General features: G+C 39.9%; 1 protein-coding gene across 6 annotated transcripts in view; it reads left to right on the forward strand.

The window, feature by feature from the left end:
• The window catches only part of LOC121246750 (chromatin structure-remodeling complex protein SYD), a 34,507-nt gene extending 17,757 nt beyond the window's left edge, over positions 1 to 16,750 (forward strand). For 3 of the 6 annotated variants that reach the window (XM_041145007.1, XM_041145011.1, XM_041145008.1), the window contains 23 exons: positions 28 to 222; positions 300 to 343; positions 646 to 702; positions 871 to 967; positions 1,077 to 1,249; positions 1,367 to 1,580; positions 1,778 to 1,903; positions 2,045 to 2,134; positions 2,768 to 2,884; positions 3,023 to 3,103; positions 3,223 to 3,330; positions 3,962 to 4,131; positions 4,355 to 4,433; positions 4,542 to 4,616; positions 7,551 to 7,648; positions 7,735 to 7,842; positions 8,789 to 8,846; positions 8,980 to 9,210; positions 9,360 to 10,563; positions 10,666 to 12,944; positions 13,457 to 14,341; positions 14,898 to 16,463; positions 16,512 to 16,750. In XM_041145007.1, the coding sequence (XP_041000941.1) occupies positions 28 to 222; positions 300 to 343; positions 646 to 702; positions 871 to 967; positions 1,077 to 1,249; positions 1,367 to 1,580; positions 1,778 to 1,903; positions 2,045 to 2,134; positions 2,768 to 2,884; positions 3,023 to 3,103; positions 3,223 to 3,330; positions 3,962 to 4,131; positions 4,355 to 4,433; positions 4,542 to 4,616; positions 7,551 to 7,648; positions 7,735 to 7,842; positions 8,789 to 8,846; positions 8,980 to 9,210; positions 9,360 to 10,563; positions 10,666 to 12,944; positions 13,457 to 14,341; positions 14,898 to 16,463; positions 16,512 to 16,622 (8,166 nt within the window). In that variant the 3' untranslated portion in view covers positions 16,623 to 16,750. The remainder of the gene's footprint in view (positions 1 to 27; positions 223 to 299; positions 344 to 645; positions 703 to 870; positions 968 to 1,076; positions 1,250 to 1,366; positions 1,581 to 1,777; positions 1,904 to 2,044; positions 2,135 to 2,767; positions 2,885 to 3,022; positions 3,104 to 3,222; positions 3,331 to 3,961; positions 4,132 to 4,354; positions 4,434 to 4,541; positions 4,617 to 7,550; positions 7,649 to 7,734; positions 7,843 to 8,788; positions 8,847 to 8,979; positions 9,211 to 9,359; positions 10,564 to 10,665; positions 12,945 to 13,456; positions 14,342 to 14,897; positions 16,464 to 16,511) is intronic. The other 3 variants (XM_041145010.1, XM_041145009.1, XM_041145012.1) reach the window with 3 other exon arrangements.
• Positions 16,751 to 17,519: the final 769 nt, after the last annotated feature.

Below are 17,519 nucleotides of genomic sequence, written 5' to 3' on the forward strand. Positions count from 1 at the left end.
GCGTAACATTGTCAAGGCTTGTGTTAGGATGCCAAATCAGATCGTGTTAAGCAACTTCTCAAGGAGACGGAGAAGTATCTTCAAAAGCTTGGATCCAAGCTGCAGGAGGCTAAGTCTGTGGCAGGACGCTTTGAGCATGATATGGATGAGATAGGAACTGCAAGTGTTGTTGAGAAGAGTGAAAGTATTTTTGAAAATGAAGACGAAAGTGATCAAGCAAAGGCAAGTTTGTTCTTTGTGAACTTAATAGAGTTTATATCAGTTTTTACTGATGTTGTTATTGTGTATTTGTTTTGCAGCATTATATGGAAAGCAATGAGAAGTACTATTTGATGGCTCATAGGTATTATGTTACCTTTTTATCTTATACTTGGCTTTTGCTGTCACTTTGCTTGCTGCTGAATATTGGATTATTTCAACTTGTAATAGTCCTTCAGCAGTGGCTATAAGTCAGCCTTCATTCTCCTTTTCATTTTCCCTTTTGTCCTCAGAAAGTTTTGCTCTTTTTCCATACAGTTTGAATTTTTATCTTTCCTTGTGAAATCTGGATTCCTCAAGGCCGCTTATCTAGCTATCAATTTTCTTGGTTAATAATTTGTAATATACTTTTGCCAAAAATCTAACTATCTTGGTTGATCGCTGCAGTATAAAAGAGAACATTGCCGAGCAGCCATCTTCCCTTCTGGGAGGAAAACTGAGGGAGTAAGTTAAATGTGCACTCTCTAATTCTATTTATGTATCTTAGCTTGGCTTTTCTTTGGTTGATGTTTTTTGGGGTGGCTCTTTGCTGTTGATGTGCACACGCAAGTTTGCTCTTTATTGTTTTTTTGTGGGTTTGAGTTCTTTATGACTTCAGTTTTTTGCCTTCAGGTATCAAATGAATGGACTAAGGTGGTTGGTTTCACTTTACAACAACCATTTGAATGGAATTCTTGCTGATGAAATGGGCCTCGGTAAAACTGTTCAGGTATGCTCTGGTTTTGAAGCTGTAATACTCTGGCAGTAGTCTATTTTTTAGTTAGTTATTACACCTCATGTTTGTATATGTATTAACAATTTCAATTGTTGGTTCGTAGGTTATTTCTCTAATATGTTACCTCATGGAAACCAAAAATGATAGAGGGCCTTTTCTTGTGGTGGTTCCTTCTTCAGTTCTACCTGGATGGGAGTCAGAAATCAACTTCTGGGCCCCTGGTGTACTCAAAATCGTCTATGCTGGGCCTCCTGAGGAGCGGCGTAGACTATTTAAGTAATGACTTGTGAATGCAGACTACTGTTTGCCCTTTTGGGTTTTTTTTTTTTTTCGAAATTTTATCTGATCATTTATGTGCTGTTTATGGGCTCAGCTGTTCCTTTGTATTTGTAGGGAAAAAATTTTTCATCGGAAATTCAATGTCCTTTTGACAACATATGAGTATCTGATGAATAAGCATGATAGACCAAAACTAAGTAAAATAGATTGGCATTATATTATAATTGATGAGGGTCACCGCATAAAGAATGCTTCTTGTAAATTGAATGCTGAATTGAAGCACTATCAGAGCTCTCACCGATTGCTGTTAACTGGAACTCCACTACAGGTCAGGGGCTATTCCTTTCCATTCTTAGTCTGCTTTAATATAAGAAATATACTTATTATAATATCATGTGTGTGAGCTCGGTGTGTCTCTTGCTTTGCTGCTGTTGTTTTTGCTTTTTTTAAAACATCATAATTTATAGGGTTTGTTGACTAATTTGTTATCGCTCTCTCTATGTCTCTGTCTCTCTCTGTTTGCAGAACAATCTTGAGGAATTGTGGGCACTACTTAATTTCTTGTTGCCTAATATTTTTAATTCTTCGGAGGACTTTTCTCAATGGTTCAACAAACCGTTTCAGAGTAATGGTGATAATTCGCCTGATGAAGTAAGGCATTATGCCTCTGTTCTTAAGACATTGACTCTCTCCCCCCTTCTCTCTCTCTCTCTCTCTCTCTCTCTCTCTCTTAAATTCTATTGCATTAACTTCTGGAACTCTAATGGTTGATGATGCATGCAATGTGACAAGGCCTTACTGTCTGAGGAGGAGAATCTTTTGATCATAAACCGACTTCACCAAGTACTTCGGCCATTTGTACTTCGGAGGCTGAAACACAAGGTACTTAATATTATAAAGCACGCTCAGCAATCACATTGAGTTGTTGGGAGGTTTTCTAACCATATGTTGATGCATTGGAGTTGATTCTTGTTAATGAAGCAGGGCACTGTGTCGATGGCTCTAGTGGTCCTGATTTATGATGTAGTTGTATATTTCATAGAATATTGAAGTTAACGTTTTCCATGTCTGCGACACATCCTTTATGTCCATAAGAATGCTGTGGTACTAGTGGTTCAGTGTATTCTGTTCTTATATTGCAGAGTCAGACCGGATACTGATAGTCTTATTTTACTGATTTTTTTTTTTTTGTAAATATAGTGAATTATTGATGTTGTGATGATATTACTGTTAAAAACTGATTTATAAATTTTCCTTGCGATGGATTATCTTAGAAGCAAATCTGCCCTACAATGATATTGTTGGTTGACAGTGATCTTATAACTGGAATTATTACACTAATTTTACCCATTTTTAGCGCATGATGTAAAGCATTTCCCTTATCAGGGCTTATGAACCAAGTGTGAAGAGTCTTCCCCCCCTCCTTTTTTAATCTACAGCCATTTTGGTTATGGTGGTTATGGAAGTGATTCTAATATCTTAGTATTCTTGCGTCCTGAATTTCTGTTTTGGTAGGTTGAAAATCAGCTGCCTGAAAAGGTTGAGAGACTTATAAGATGTGAGGCCTCTGCATATCAGAAGCTTTTGATGAAGAGAGTCGAAGAAAATCTTGGTTCTATTGGAGCTTCAAAGGTTTTCTTTGTAGTTCATTATGTTTTCTATCTACTGCTGTCCTTTTTCTTCTCTTTTTCTACTCAGCAACTTTTATAGATTAATTCTTTCAGATGACTACCATTATGTACTCTAATGTTGAAGGCTCAATTTTCTCAGGCTCGAACTGTCCACAACTCTGTTATGGAGCTCCGCAATATATGCAATCATCCATATCTCAGTCAGCTTCATGCAGAGGAGGCATGCCCTTTACATATCCATTAATCTCTTAAGAGGCCCCAAGATTTCAAGCCCTTATATTTCTGTCTCTATTGTTTGCCCATATTGGTTTGACCCTAATGTTAGATTGTGGTTTTTAGGTTGATAATTTAATACCTCAGCATTATCTGCCACCGATTATTAGACTGTGTGGGAAGCTTGAGATGCTTGATCGGTTACTACCCAAACTTAAAGCAACAGATCATCGGGTATGGTATTCTTAAATATGTTTCTGACAATATATGTTATAATAGTTCCCTATGCCAATTTTAAACACACATATCCCAGTATTCAGGAGCATTTACATTTTTTATTTTTAAAAAGTTTTGTGGCTTGTTCCTTTAAGTCGTGTCGTCAATTGCGTTTCTTGCCTCAGCATTAGGCACTTAGATTTTTTTATTTGATTTTTTTTACTTGGAACATATGCTTTTAAATTATAGTATTATCTTAAACAAGTTGATTTGCATGCTTCATGTTCCTACTTGTACGCTACTACATATATTTGTTGACCATCCTTATTGCTTTTTCAATTTGATAATTAGATGAGATTTGAGAACAGTGAACGAGTTGTTGATTAAAATATATTTATTTCCCATTAGTTTTTGCCTCCTTCCTTCACCATTAAATTTTCTGGTGGCAATCCTGATGTGAAGCATTCTTAAAACAGTCCATATGCAAGCTTGGGCTGATTTATCTATTCCAGTACTGTCTTTTTATATATAGGAATTCAAGTACCTATCTTTTCTTTAACATGATTCTGAGTTTATTAGTTAGGAAGGTGGTTAACATGCTAGAAATCAATGCTTTTTATAGCTTTGACATGAACTCGAAATGTTGCAGGTTCTTTTCTTTTCCACAATGACTAGGCTGCTTGATGTCATGGAGGAATATCTTAATTTGAAACAATATCGGTACCTTCGATTGGATGGGCATACATCTGGGGGTGATCGCGGTGCCCTTATAGATCTGTTCAACCGACAGGATTCGCCCTTTTTTATTTTTCTGCTCAGGTTGTAATTTATGTCCGATAAATTCTAGGCACTTCATCGTTCTAGTTTGTGCTTCTTTACTGTGTGTGGCAGGGCTGTAGGAAATAAGAAGTTTTACAAGCTATGATGCACCTTGTCACCAAAAATGAAATAAGAAATTTTACAAGCTATGATGTACTTGCTGTGTGCATGAGTAGTTTATGCATGTTTAGGCTGAAACTGACATTTTGATCCGGGATTTTAGTATTCGAGCTGGTGGTGTTGGAGTGAATCTTCAAGCTGCTGATACTGTGATTATATTCGACACCGACTGGAATCCACAGGCACTATACACATTTCTGTTCCTTGATTTGTTTGTCTGGATGATCGTATAGTGGGGGATTTAAAGCTGGTTATTTATTCATTTATTTGTGTTTTTGGCATATTACCAGGTTGATCTGCAAGCGCAGGCAAGGGCTCATAGAATTGGCCAGAAGAGAGAGGTGCTTGTTCTTCGATTTGAAACTGTAAGTAATTTTGCTTTCGGTTATGTTGTCACATTACCTTTTGGATTATAAGTTTGCTCATTGTTTTAGAGGTTTGTGGTTTATTTTATATTGGTAGTACACAATATTTGGCACAACCCGTTGATAGTATTGTAAAAATTGTTGATGAGCTCTCTCAGACACTGGTGATGCCACATAGTTGTACTCTTTTCCTAATCTAGATGAGTAATGCTGTGCTGCTTTATTCTCTGCATTAACTTGGCCAAGGTGGATAATTTTTCTTGACAAATATCGATTTTGTTCTCATGTATGCTTGCTGATTGCTTCATTGCCAAAATTCTGAACATTTTTTCTGCTCAAATTATCTAATATCATGAACTTTCTATTCTTAATTGCCCAAACTTCTATTCTTAACTAATTGCATTGGCTTAAGTATGTTTAAATCTTGATAATGATACTGATTTTGAAAACCTTTAGCCATTCCAAACTTGTTTTACAGCCAAGCCGACCTTAAAACTTGAGATTACTTCAAATCACAAAAACCCTTGTTAGGTCTTTCTTCACCAAAACCGGACAAGCTTGGAAAATAGACATGGAGTAGCCATATGGGCCTTGAGCTTTGTCCCCATTCATTTATTTGCCTATCTCCATAGCTTTACTTTTTTAAAGGGCCTTTCCAACGGACTTGCCTCCTTGCTTCCCAATGCTTTGGAAGCCAAGCCATACAACTTTTTGATAGGGTAAAAAAGAAGCCAAGCCATAAAACTTATGTCTCTAGTTTTGTGTGCAATCTCTTGAACTTTTTTTTTTGATTGGCATCGGGTCTCCGAGAGCAAAGTCCTAACTAATCCCAGGGGTGCACAAGCCCTCAACTAGGAGTTCCCGCAAGTGCACCTTGGGTCATTCAAGGGAAGTTCCTCCAGTCCGATGGCACTAGAAATTGTTTGCACCTAAGATTTTTTTAACCTTAGACCTGGAGGGAGCATACTAAGGCCTTTACCACTTGAGCCAACCCTTAGGGGTTAATCTCTTGTAGAACTGTACTATGTGATTACTATCTCTTGGTGATTGGCTAGATCTATCCATTCACACTCAAGATGTCTATGGATTTAGTTTGTCTATGTTAATTGGCCAGCGTTCAAGAACTTTGTACCCCTGTCGCTATCCCTCAACCACAGGGCACGGGTCTAACAAATGTCCTCCAGAAGGGCAAGCCCCCTGCCTTAATGCCCTTCCCTCTTCAATTGCTTCAAGGGTACTAAGTTCATCTAGAAAAAGCTTCTTCTGTCTCCACATTACCTAACACTTGCTTTTTCCAAACTTTAATCTCGGCTTTTAAAGCTTTGAGTTGGTGGTTCAAGACATAACTTTGTGTACCTTGAACATGGTATGAAGCTACCTCTTTTGCCATCTCCACAAAGCCCCCAAAGATTTTAGTCAACTTTTTTCAGACTTGAAGTACCTTTTACCCTTCTAAAAATGCTTGCTATCCAGTAGGATGGGAAAGTGGTTTGAGTCAAGTCTAGGAAATCTTCTAAAAATCTTTCCCAGCCATGGCATACGACTGTTGCCATCATGTGCCCCAGCAGAGCATTGGCATACATCTATTGTCCAGCCATCCTGAATAGAGTTGCTATCGCAGCCCTTTTCGAGACTCTGCTGCTGAAAGTGTCAACCGTAACACCCCAAGGGAGGCCTGAGCCACATATGGGCGTACACTCCAAATGGACTAGTTGATGGTACAATTGGAGCCCTCTTGTAACCATTATAAAGAGCAAGAACTTCTCATTCCCAAGCAATGTGGGATATACACAACCTACACTTATCAGTCAGTAATCAGTATGGAGTATCACATCAACCCACCATGAAGCTTCCATGGCAACTCAATACCTTAACATGGAGCCTAGGGACAAGTTGAAAAAGACTGCTACCTTTTTTGGTGCCTCACCAATTCTCTCCATCCCTTGTATCTCTTCCATCTGGTATGGCGATAAAGCCACTCTTGCCACCACCTCCGTAATCCGTGACAGCCAAATACCTGCCTCATTTGTTGGAACAACTTCGGGCAATAAAGATTCTGTCTCCTACTCTAGCAGACTTCATAGACTCTTCTCTTGTATTAGGATAAGGGCATTCATGGTTGATGGTAACCAAAAACGCTACATTCCCCTCCGAGGCTCTGAAAACGAGTGAATTTGCTCCATGGTCCACTCGTTAATACACAATGCTAAAATTGTTTGCCCTACCAAATAATTGAATACCTTCAACTTGATGGTAACCCATTTCAAGTGCTTGATATGTGAATACAAACTCCCAGCCAATGACACCAAAGGAGAATGACTTAGAGAATGAGTTGGTTTTGCTAGTGAGAGTCACCGGGAAGAACCATCAGTGAGAGAGTTGTTTTTCTGTTTTCAATAGAACATCATGCATAGCCGACGCTTGTGTATATGTCCCCGTGTACTTGGGCTCTTGCCTATTCTTATGACGAATAAGATCTTATTTACCGATTAAAAAAAAAGGTGTTTTTCTGCTTAACAATTGGGCTTCTAGTTTGTGGTCCTTTACACCTCTCCTGGTTGTTCTGCTGTGTTAATAATTTCCATTTTCGTTTTGGTTTTTGGATAATTGGACTAATAAATGTGGAACTAAATTAACTAAATTATTCAATATTTAGATCCATGGTTTTTCAAGTTCCTTGTAGTATATGTTATGTTTTTCCTAAATTATATTAAAGAGTTTTGCTACATACAAGCCAGTGTGTAAACACACTACTTGCTGTGGGGCCTATTACAATTTTAAAAAGGTCAAAGTGCCAATATTTTTTATGATAGCTAATGTGGATGCCTTCCACATCAGCAGTGTTTTGGGTGTATCAATAAAGAGTCTTACAAATAGAATCTTTTTTTTTTTTTTTTGGTTTTATATTTAAATATCACATTTTTTTGTGACAAGGTCCAAACCGTTGAAGAACAAGTAAGAGCTGCAGCTGAGCACAAACTGGGAGTTGCGAATCAAAGCATTACTGCTGGTTTCTTTGACAATAATACAAGGTTAATTTGGATATTTGTTTAGCTGAAGTTTGCAGCATATATTTCCAACTAGTTCTGTAGTTTCCATGACAAATTCTTTATCACAGTGCTGAAGATCGGAGAGAGTACTTGGAGTCCCTCCTGCGGGAGTGTAAGAAAGAGGAAGCTGCACCTGTACTAGATGATGATGCCCTAAATGATATCATAGCCCGCAGGTTTATCTTATTTTTAGTTATGCAATAGTTCTATCTGCACTCATTTCAAATGCCTGGATATTTATGAGACTGCAGAAGCCGTTATTTGTGTTTTAGCATTATTGTGGAACATGTCCACCATGGTTAAAAACAACAGTCAGGGAGTTAATGTGAATAGATGAGTGCATATTCCCATTATTCGGTTACCTAATAAAAGAAACAAACGCTATCAACAATTCCTGACTGGTTTTTTTTTATAAGTAAAAATTTTATTCTTCAAATGCAATAGGCGAAGCCCATGTACACAGGATGTATACAAAAGAAACGCCTAAATATACTAGAAAAACGAGGACAAAAACTCATGGACAGCCCCTCCATTAAGTACAATAGCTGAAAACCAACTAAACAAGGAACACAAAATTTCCAGAGCTCTTCAACATTGCGTTCCCTATTATTAAAACACCTCTCATTCCTTTCCAACCAAGTGCACCACATAATGCACAAAGGAATCATCTTCCACGCAGCTGCCACTTGAGAGCAAGAATGAAGTCTAGTCCAACGTGCGAGTAAATCTACCACTGATTTTGGCATAACCCAGGGTATTTAACCATCTACTGTGTTAGGGCATATATACTGTTAAGTCACAAGCCACCATGTTCCATTATAGAAATTTGTAGCACATCAAATCGGTTAGGTAATTTTGCAACTGGAAAGGATTATTGCTTTGGATTCAAATTTGATGGACTTAAATAATAATCTGTTTTGCTGTATTTATGTCATTGTTCTCCATCGCTGTGCTTTTGCATAATGCCCTGACTTTCTTTTCCAGCTTTTGAGATTATAATGGCCTTACATTTTGGTTTGTTTAAATTGTCACTATGTCTTCCCTTCCTGAGAACCCCCCTTCCCTGCATTATTGAAATCCTAACTTTATAGCCTACAATTCATGACTATCTTGTGTTGGCAGTGAATCAGAGATTGATGTATTTGAATCAGTTGACAAACAAAGGCGGGAGCAAGAGATGGTATGCATGCATGCATATGTACTAACTACTAAGGCTGTCTCTGTTGTTGATTTTTGGCTGTTTAAATATCCGTGAATAATTGAATTGCTGCTTCTTTAATGAAGTGACTTACAAGAACTTCAAATCTCTGCAGGCGACATGGAAGAAATTGGTATGTGGACAGGGGATGGATGCTTCTGATCCTTTACCTCTCCCACCTGCTCGCCTTGTTACAGATGACGACTTGAAAGAATTTTGTGAAGCAATGAAGATATTTGAAGTGCCACAGGCTGGGGTAGTATCTAACGTCGGGGTAAAGCGGAAGAGTGGTTATCTTGGAGGCCTTGATACTCAACATTATGGACGGGGCAAACGGGCTAGAGAGGTTTGTTGATCATGTTTGATAAGCATAATTTGAGCATGCGTTTTCTGTAGTTTCCTGCTATATGCTAGTATGTACATGTATATATAGACTATTGTGTCCCTTTGAATGGATTGGGAATTTTCATTTTTCTGAAATTGGTATTTTTGTAGGTGCGTTCTTATGAAGAGCAATGGACTGAAGAGGAATTTGAGAAGATTTGTAAGGTCGACTCCCCTGAATCTCCCAAACCAAACGAAGAAGGGATGCAGACAAAGTTTGCAATAGATTCTAGTAGGTCTGTGGGGGCTGTTATTAGCTTTGAACCTCATGCTCCAACCCCACTGCCCCCCCCACCACCATCTGGGGAGCCTCCCATTTTGCAGCAGAGCAAAGAGGTAACACTGCCTTCAAAACGGGGCCGAGGAAGGCCGAAAAGAGCAACATTGGATAAGTCGCCAGTTGCCATGGTTCCTTTAGCACCTCCTGGGCCTGTCGAAATGACGAATACAATATCTGGTTCTGATTTGTTACCTGGTTCTACTATAGGGGAGGGTACAAGTGGAACCATGCATCATATTGGTGTAGGGATTACACCTAGCTCTCAGCCTGCCACTGTTTTACCTCCTGTTACTCCTGGCTCTGAACCAACTGTTGCTTCCCCTTCTGTATCCATTCAAGTAAAAGGACAAGGTCGGAAAACTCAAAGTGGAGTCGAAACCCCCCGGCGTAGGGGAAAGAAACCAGGGCTGGTAACACCTGCTGTGCCTGATGGTTTAGTTGGTCCTGATCCAAGACTAAATGAGCAATCACAAATTCAAGCCCTAAATCCATCTGGGAGTCAAGCCATTGCCATGAGTGGAAATATATCTGACCATACTTCAGATTCTTTGCCTGGTTCTGCTGCCTTAACATGTTCCGCTGGAACTGATCAGCATTCTGATGTGGGGATTGCTTTGAATTCTCAGGCAATCCCCCCTTTGCCTTCTGCTTCTTTGGTTTCTCAATCCACCCCACCTTGTCCTTCTGTACCCATGCAAATTAGAGCTCAAAGCCAAAAGACGCCAAGTGGAGTAGGAGTGCCTCGGCGTAGGGGGAGGAAACCGGCAATGGTTTCACCTGCAGTTTCAGGTGTGTTGGCTGGCCAGGATTCAAAACCAAATGCACATTCACAGGATAAATCTGGTTATTCAGAGCTTATTAAGAAAGAGAATAATGCTCATGAAACGACAACTGTTGTCCAGGAGCAAACATGTCATCCACCTGATGGTGTTTCTGGTCAGGATAAAAAATTAATTGAACAGCTGGATAATTTTGCCCAAGCCAAGCAGATAACAGGTTCATCAACAATGCAAGAAAATGCTGCCAGATTGCCAGGTAAGTACTATGCATTTTTAAAAGTCGATGAAATTGTTACATCACATATGGTGAAGGATGACTTATTGGCTAGAGAAATTGAAGGATGTCAAATTTGTGCAGGGAATGCCTCAGGGAAAACTCAAAATACTGGTGTGTGTGAGAAGCAACCCGTGCCAGTTGAGGTTTTGTCTGAAAATGTTTTGTCAAAACCGAAACTTAGTGAGCTTTGGAATAGCCCAGGTGGGGTTGTTCCAAGTGTAACTCTATCAAGTAATACTGTTGTTGAGACGATAAAAAGCTATAGTTCAGAGGATAAAAGCCATCCGGTGGTGTCAGCTTCGAATGCTGCAGCTCCAGTTTTTGGTCTTCCAGCTGATTCCTTCTCTAGCTCTCCTTCCATGGAAGGCCTCAGTATGACAGTGCCTAATGTTGCTGCCAAGATTGCTCCTAATCCTGAGTCAACTGCTTCTTATGCTTATGTTGCCCCAGCCTCTCAATCTATCCCTCCTTGCCCTTCTGAACCTATGCAAAACAAAAGGCAAGGTCGTAAGACTCCAGCCAGAGTAGAGGCAACCCGGCGTAGAGGAAAGAAACATTCTCTAGCAGCACCTGCTGTTCCTGATGGTTCGCTTAGTCAGGATCAAAAATCAAGTCTGCAATCACAGAATAGATCTGGGGATTCGATGGGGACTAAAGCCATTTCCCTGAGAGGTAAGCAGGGAACTGATGTGCAGGAACCAAGCGTTGTTATTCAAGCTCCAGCATGTGAAGTCCATTCACCTGGAGGTTTAACTGTTCATGATCCAAAAAGAAAAGAGCGATCAGCCAATGCTACCCCAAATAAGCAGCCAACCAGCTCATCAGCAAAGCTTGACAGTGGTTCTGGGACTTCAGATAAGACGTCTGCTTTAGGTCGAATTCAGACTGCTAATGTGAATGATGTTGCTCGTGTGATGAAGGAGGTTTTTTCAGGAACTTGCTCTCCAAAAACTCGAATTGTTGAGTCATTTGGAAGTGAAGGGAGGGATCCCCCAAAATTAGCTGTATCAAGTAAAACCTCAGTGGAGGTAACCAAAATTGAGAGGTCGGAGGATAAAGCATGTTCAGCTTTGCCAACCATGGAAAAAACACCTCCAGCTTTTGTTGAAGAGCAATTGGCGACTAAAGGTGAGGGGAAAGTCGACGAAGACAAGGCTTCTGTTGTGAGTGAGAGCCTTGTTCCCATGACCAATGGAGACCAACCTCAGAACAATTATGCTTCTGTCTCCATTGGTGAGGTGGAAGATTCAGGACAGCTTTCTAATGAAAACTCAACTTCGCCAAATAAAACAGAGAGCATTTGTGCGGCTCCTCTCAATGCTGGCCAAAAGAATGTTGATGCTTGCCCGAGAACACCTCAGGATAGTGATCTTCCTGGATTTAGCACTGGGGCCTCTAGCGATCAGGTGTATTCATCTTCGATATGTCCAGTAGAGGTGGAGCCTCCTGTTGCATTTGATAATGATTCTACTGAAAAACCAGGGTCTTCTGATGATATTAACTGCCCCGAAGGTCTTGGAGTTTTAGGAAAATCTGATGATGTTGGTGATCATCTTAGAGGCACCTCACCTATTTTGGAAACTCCAGATAACTCCGGCTTAGTAGTGGCTGCTGATGTGGTTGAGACTGAGATTGATTCTGGGAACAAAACTGAGAGTGCTGTTGAAGAATCTTCTCCTTGTGATGTCAGAAGCATTGAGTATACCACGAGTCCCATAACAGCTGATGATATTGGTGATCATTCCAGTGTGGTGGAGCATCCTGGTGTAACCAAGGGTAATTCTGAAAACAATGTAGACCCTTCTCCAAAAGAGTCTCCCAAATCTTCTCCTCTAGACATTAAAAGTCTTCAAGGTTCCACACAACTTCCTTTAAGTCGAGAATATTCCGACGTTAATAATTTTAATGTGAGTGTTTCTGATAAGTTCAACTTGCCTTCTGTTGAAGCTAAAGCTACCGAATGCTCTGGTGGAGCTATTGTAGAGGGCTTGGAACTTCCCCAAAAAGATATTAATGCTGGAGATGTTCAGGAACCAGTTGGCACTGCATCAGGTTATGGTACTCCAAAATCAGATCAGACTCCCTCTGACAAGGGTCAAACAGGTGTTCCATGTGGTGTTGGTGAAGAAGGGGAAGTTAGGTTGGAGACTGTGCACTCAGTGGTTGCATCTGCTAATGCTAATGATGCTCCGTTGCTGCCAGAAATTCAAAGTTCTGGGGCTGACTGTGCTGGGATTTGCAATATGGAAGTGGACCTAACTGAGGGTTTGTCTGAGCAGGATCCAATTAGCACCTTAGCACTACCGGAGGATTCGGAATGTCCTGAAGCTGAGATGAGTGATGCAACTGACGCATCTCAGGTTAGTGTGACTGCCAAATTTAGCAATATAACAGTTTGAGTCCCTTTAAAAAACTGTCTAATCATATGTCGATTTTGAAAGCCAATGGACTTCTGGATTGACATTACGATTAGAGAAATTTATCAAAACGCTTTCGTTTTTTAAGAAAATAGGTGATAGTGCGTGTGCACACACCCACACACCCTCCAAAACACACACATGCACGCACGCACAACACTCACAATTATGCCCACACATACATAAGTATGTATGTTAGAGAAAGTTCAATATCTTCTCTAATATGATTGCTACTCTTTGTACTTATTTACTAACAAATATATTTAATTTGCAAATGAATAAATAGAGCAAAGAACATTGATTATAATAAACATTATATGCCTTGCAATATCTTTACTGTACTTAAAAAGATTAATAATATATCATCCGTGATCCACTCACTTGCCTCCTGAGCAAAGGCTCAAGTATGTTTTTGCCACTTGATAGATTTGTTGTGATCAATATGTGCATCTCAGGTTTGTGAGATTTTTCCAGAAAGAAACATATCAGGAAACAGTGATCTGCCTTCATCATTCTTGGTGACCGAGGGAAAGGAGGTTGACACCTATATGAGTCCACTTGGCAGCTCATTTGCTGTGGAGGATTCGAAACGATCCAAACCTACAATGGATGATCAAATGAATGTTCCTCTGGTTTGTGGGACTGCACCGGTGAGCATTTTAGAAGACATGGATCTGCCTCAATGTTCCTCAGCTACAGAGGGTAAAAATACTGAGAGCTCATCTGAGAAGGGTCCAGTTGGTAGCATAATGGCAATGGAAGAATCAATTGTTTCTAAACCTGAAAGGGATGATCAAACAGATGCTTTTTTGGATCATGAACCTGTGGCAGGTAACGTTTTAGAAAGTGTGGATCTGCCTATATGTCCATCAGCAGCCGAGAGTGAAAATGTTGATGGTTTATCAGAGATGGGTCCTGTTGGCAGCTCAGAAACAGTGAATGTATCAAAAGAGTTGGAAGCTGAAGAGGCTCAACAAATAGATGTTTCTGAGCACAGTGGGCTTCTACTTGCAAGTATATCAGAACATGTGATTCTGCCTTCTGTTCCCTTGGAGGAAGAGGACAAAAAGATCAGCTTTGACAAGGATCCAGTTACTAGCTCGGTTCCACTGGAGGAAAGTGATGGTTCTGAAGCTGAAATGGGTGATCAAATGGAGGCATCACAGGCTTGTCTGATTGTTCCAGAAAATACTGTGTCAGAAAACATGGATTTGCCTTCATCTTCTTTAAGAACAGAGAAAGAGGAAACTGAGGGTTTGACTGAGAAGGGTCCAGTTAGCAGCCTGGAAGAATCATTTTGTCCTGAAGCTGAGATGTGTGGTAGAGATGGTGCATCTCAGGTTTGTGGGATTTTGCAAGATATTTATATAAATCAAAACCAAAAATCCTTGAAAAATTTTCCTTACTTCGAACCTTGATCTTGAAAGCCAGTAGGGCTGTCTAAATTACTGGATTAAAGTTATTCTATGGAATCCAACTCAGACCACAAAAAGCATTAACTTTTATCAAAGTGGAGGACTAGACCGTTTTAGAGTGTGAAAATCATGCTTACAGTAATTTTACTATGTATTGCTTCCAGTTTTTATGCATTTGGTAATGATTTTCCTTTTTGAGAAACAATCAACACCGTATTTCTTTTTTGTACGAACTGTCTCTTAAATTTACAAGTGAATCTATTGAGCTACAAATATCCATTTATGATAAAATGCCTTACAGTATTCTAGCTTCAAAAATGGCTTTTGCTACGTGATTTTTTTTTAATGATTCTTCTCTTTGATAATCTTGGTATTTATTGTTGTTAGTTACTGCACCCATCCATGACTACAGTCACATCTTGAGCTGAGGCTCGGGTTCCTTTTTGTCACTGATTTGTGCTGATTAATATGTACGTGTCAGGTTTGTGGGACTTTGCCACAAGAAAATATATCAGAAAACATTGATCTGCCTTCATCAACCATGGTGGAGGAGAAAAAGGTTGAGGACTCCAATATGCGTTCAGTTGGTAGATCAGCAGCCCTGGAGGAGAAAAAGGTTGAGGACTCCAATATGTGTTCAGTTGGTAGTTCAGCAGCCCTGGAGGAATCAAAAGGATACAAAGCCGAAATGGATGATCAAATTATGGTTTCTCAGGATTGTGGCATTGTGCCAGGAAAAGCTTCAGAAAACATGGATCTGCCTCATAGTCCCTCTGCAACAGAAGTTGGAAATATTGAGGGCTTATCTGAGAAGGGTCCAGTTGGCAGCTTAGTAGCAGGGGAGGAATCAAATGACCGGATGAATGTATCCCAGGTTCCTGGGATTGTGCATGGAGAAAATATTTCTGAAGACAATAATCTGGCTTCATTTTCCAAAGTGACTGAGGAAGAAAAGGTTGAGGACTCCTCTGATATGGCTCCAGTTGCCAGCTCAGTGGCACAGGAGGAAACAAACAGATCTGAAGCTCAGGTTTGTGAGATTGTGCAAGGGGAAAATATGTCAGAAGACATTCATCTGCCTTCGTCTTCCATGGTGCGTGAGAGAGAAAATATTGAGAACTCAGAAACAGCTCCATTTTCCCGCTCAGTGGGAGTGGAGGAATCAAAATTGTCTGAGGCTGTGGTCTGTGGGCTTGTGCCAGAAAATGTTTCAAGAAATTTGGATCTGCCTCAAAGTATCTCAGCAGCAGAGGGTGAAAATACTGAGGACTTATCTGAGAAGGGTCCAATTGGCAGCTTAGTAGCAACTGGGGAAAAAAATGATTCTAAACTTGACATGGTTGATGAAATGGATGCTTCACCGGTTGATGAAACTGTGCCAGAAAATGTTTCAAAAAATTTGGGTCTGCCTCAAAGTATCGCAGCAGCAGAGGGTGAAGATAACGAGGGCTTGTCTGAGAAGGGTCCAATTGGCAGCTTGGTAGCAACTGAGGAAACAAATGATTCTAAACCTGACGCAGTCGATGAAATGGATGCTTCCCCGGTTGATGAAACTGTGCCAGAAAATGTTTCAAAAAATTTGGGTCTGTCTCAAAGTATCGCAGCAGCAGAGGGTGAAGATAACGAGGGCTTGTCTGAGAAGGGTCCAATTGGCAGCTTGGTAGCAACTGAGGAAACAAGTGATTCTAAACCTGACGCGGTCGATGAAATGGATGCTTCGCCGGTTGATAAAACTGTGTCAGGAAATGTTTTAAAAAATTTGGGTCTGTCTCAAAGTATCGCAGCAGCAGAGGGTGAAAATAACGAGGGCTTGTCTGAGAAGGGTCCAATTGGCAGCTTGGTAGCAACTGAGGAAACAAATGATTCTAAACCTGATGCAGTTGATGAAATGGATGCTTCACCGGTTCATAAAACTGTGCCAGACAATGTTTCAGCGAACATGGATTTGCCTGTGTGTTCATCAGCTGCAGAAAGTGAAAAAGTTGAGAACTCATCCGAAAAGGCTCCGGCCGATAGCTTAGAACTGGTTCTCAACTCATCCGAGAAGGCTCTGGCCGATAGCTTAGAAGAAGTGGATCTCAACTCATCTGGGAAGGCTCCGGCCGATAGCTTAGAAGAAGTGGATCTCAACTCATCCGAGAAGGCTCCGGCCGATAGCTCAGAAGAAGTGGATAAGTCAAAATTTTCCAAAGCTGATGGGGTATAAATGTAGAATTTCCTTGTACAGTTCTGGCTGTCATTTCCTGCTGATATCAATTGATTCTGCTCAATTAGACGATACGTAGTTAAGAATTTTGTTGCCCTATATCTAAGTTATCACCTGCTTTCCAGTTATATGTAGATCGAGCATTGTTATATATAAAGCAATCTATAGCCAAACTCTTCAGGGCATTTACATGTTTTCGCTGTATGTAAAAATTATCTTTTGTCAGATGCAAGGAACTGAATTTGCATGCATGTAACATTAAATTGGCCTTGAAGTTGGTCTAATTCATTTCTGAATGATGTTTGCATGCCCATCCCATGTGAACTGTGCTAATTAGGTTGTCAAAGTATACGACAAAAAGGATCTCACAAAAGCAAAAAATCCTTTATTAATTCCATAGTAAGAGGAAGAAGTCGATCTAACTATCTATTATATCCTCTGTATCATTATCGTTATCATCTTTATGAAATTCAATCCCTGTGATCCATACTATAGATGACGGTAACCCAAAAAGAATCCGATTAGGAAATGCAAACTGTAAAAATTTGTTTGTAAATACAAGAGATCTAAGCATGATTACATTTTCTCACCCAATATTTACTTTCTCTAAGCCATGATGTTTAAACCAGTCACTATTGAGTTTCATGCTCAAATTGCTTTTGAGTTCAATTCTAGATATACACACAACACATTTCACAACAATGTTGTAAGATAATGGTGTTTTTGTAAAAGTAATGTTACTTTTATAAAGTGTTTTACAAAATTATCTCACATTTAACAAATTGTTGTGAAATGTGTGTTGTAGAAAATGTTGTGTATAAATCATTTTCCTTTCTGAAAACTTAACATACAACAATTTAGAATCCATAAATGCAATAAAAGTTGCTTCATTTTTAT

This window comes from Juglans microcarpa x Juglans regia, chromosome 1S (genome assembly GCF_004785595.1).
Source record: "Juglans microcarpa x Juglans regia isolate MS1-56 chromosome 1S, Jm3101_v1.0, whole genome shotgun sequence".
NCBI classification, from domain to species: domain Eukaryota; kingdom Viridiplantae; phylum Streptophyta; class Magnoliopsida; order Fagales; family Juglandaceae; genus Juglans; species Juglans microcarpa x Juglans regia.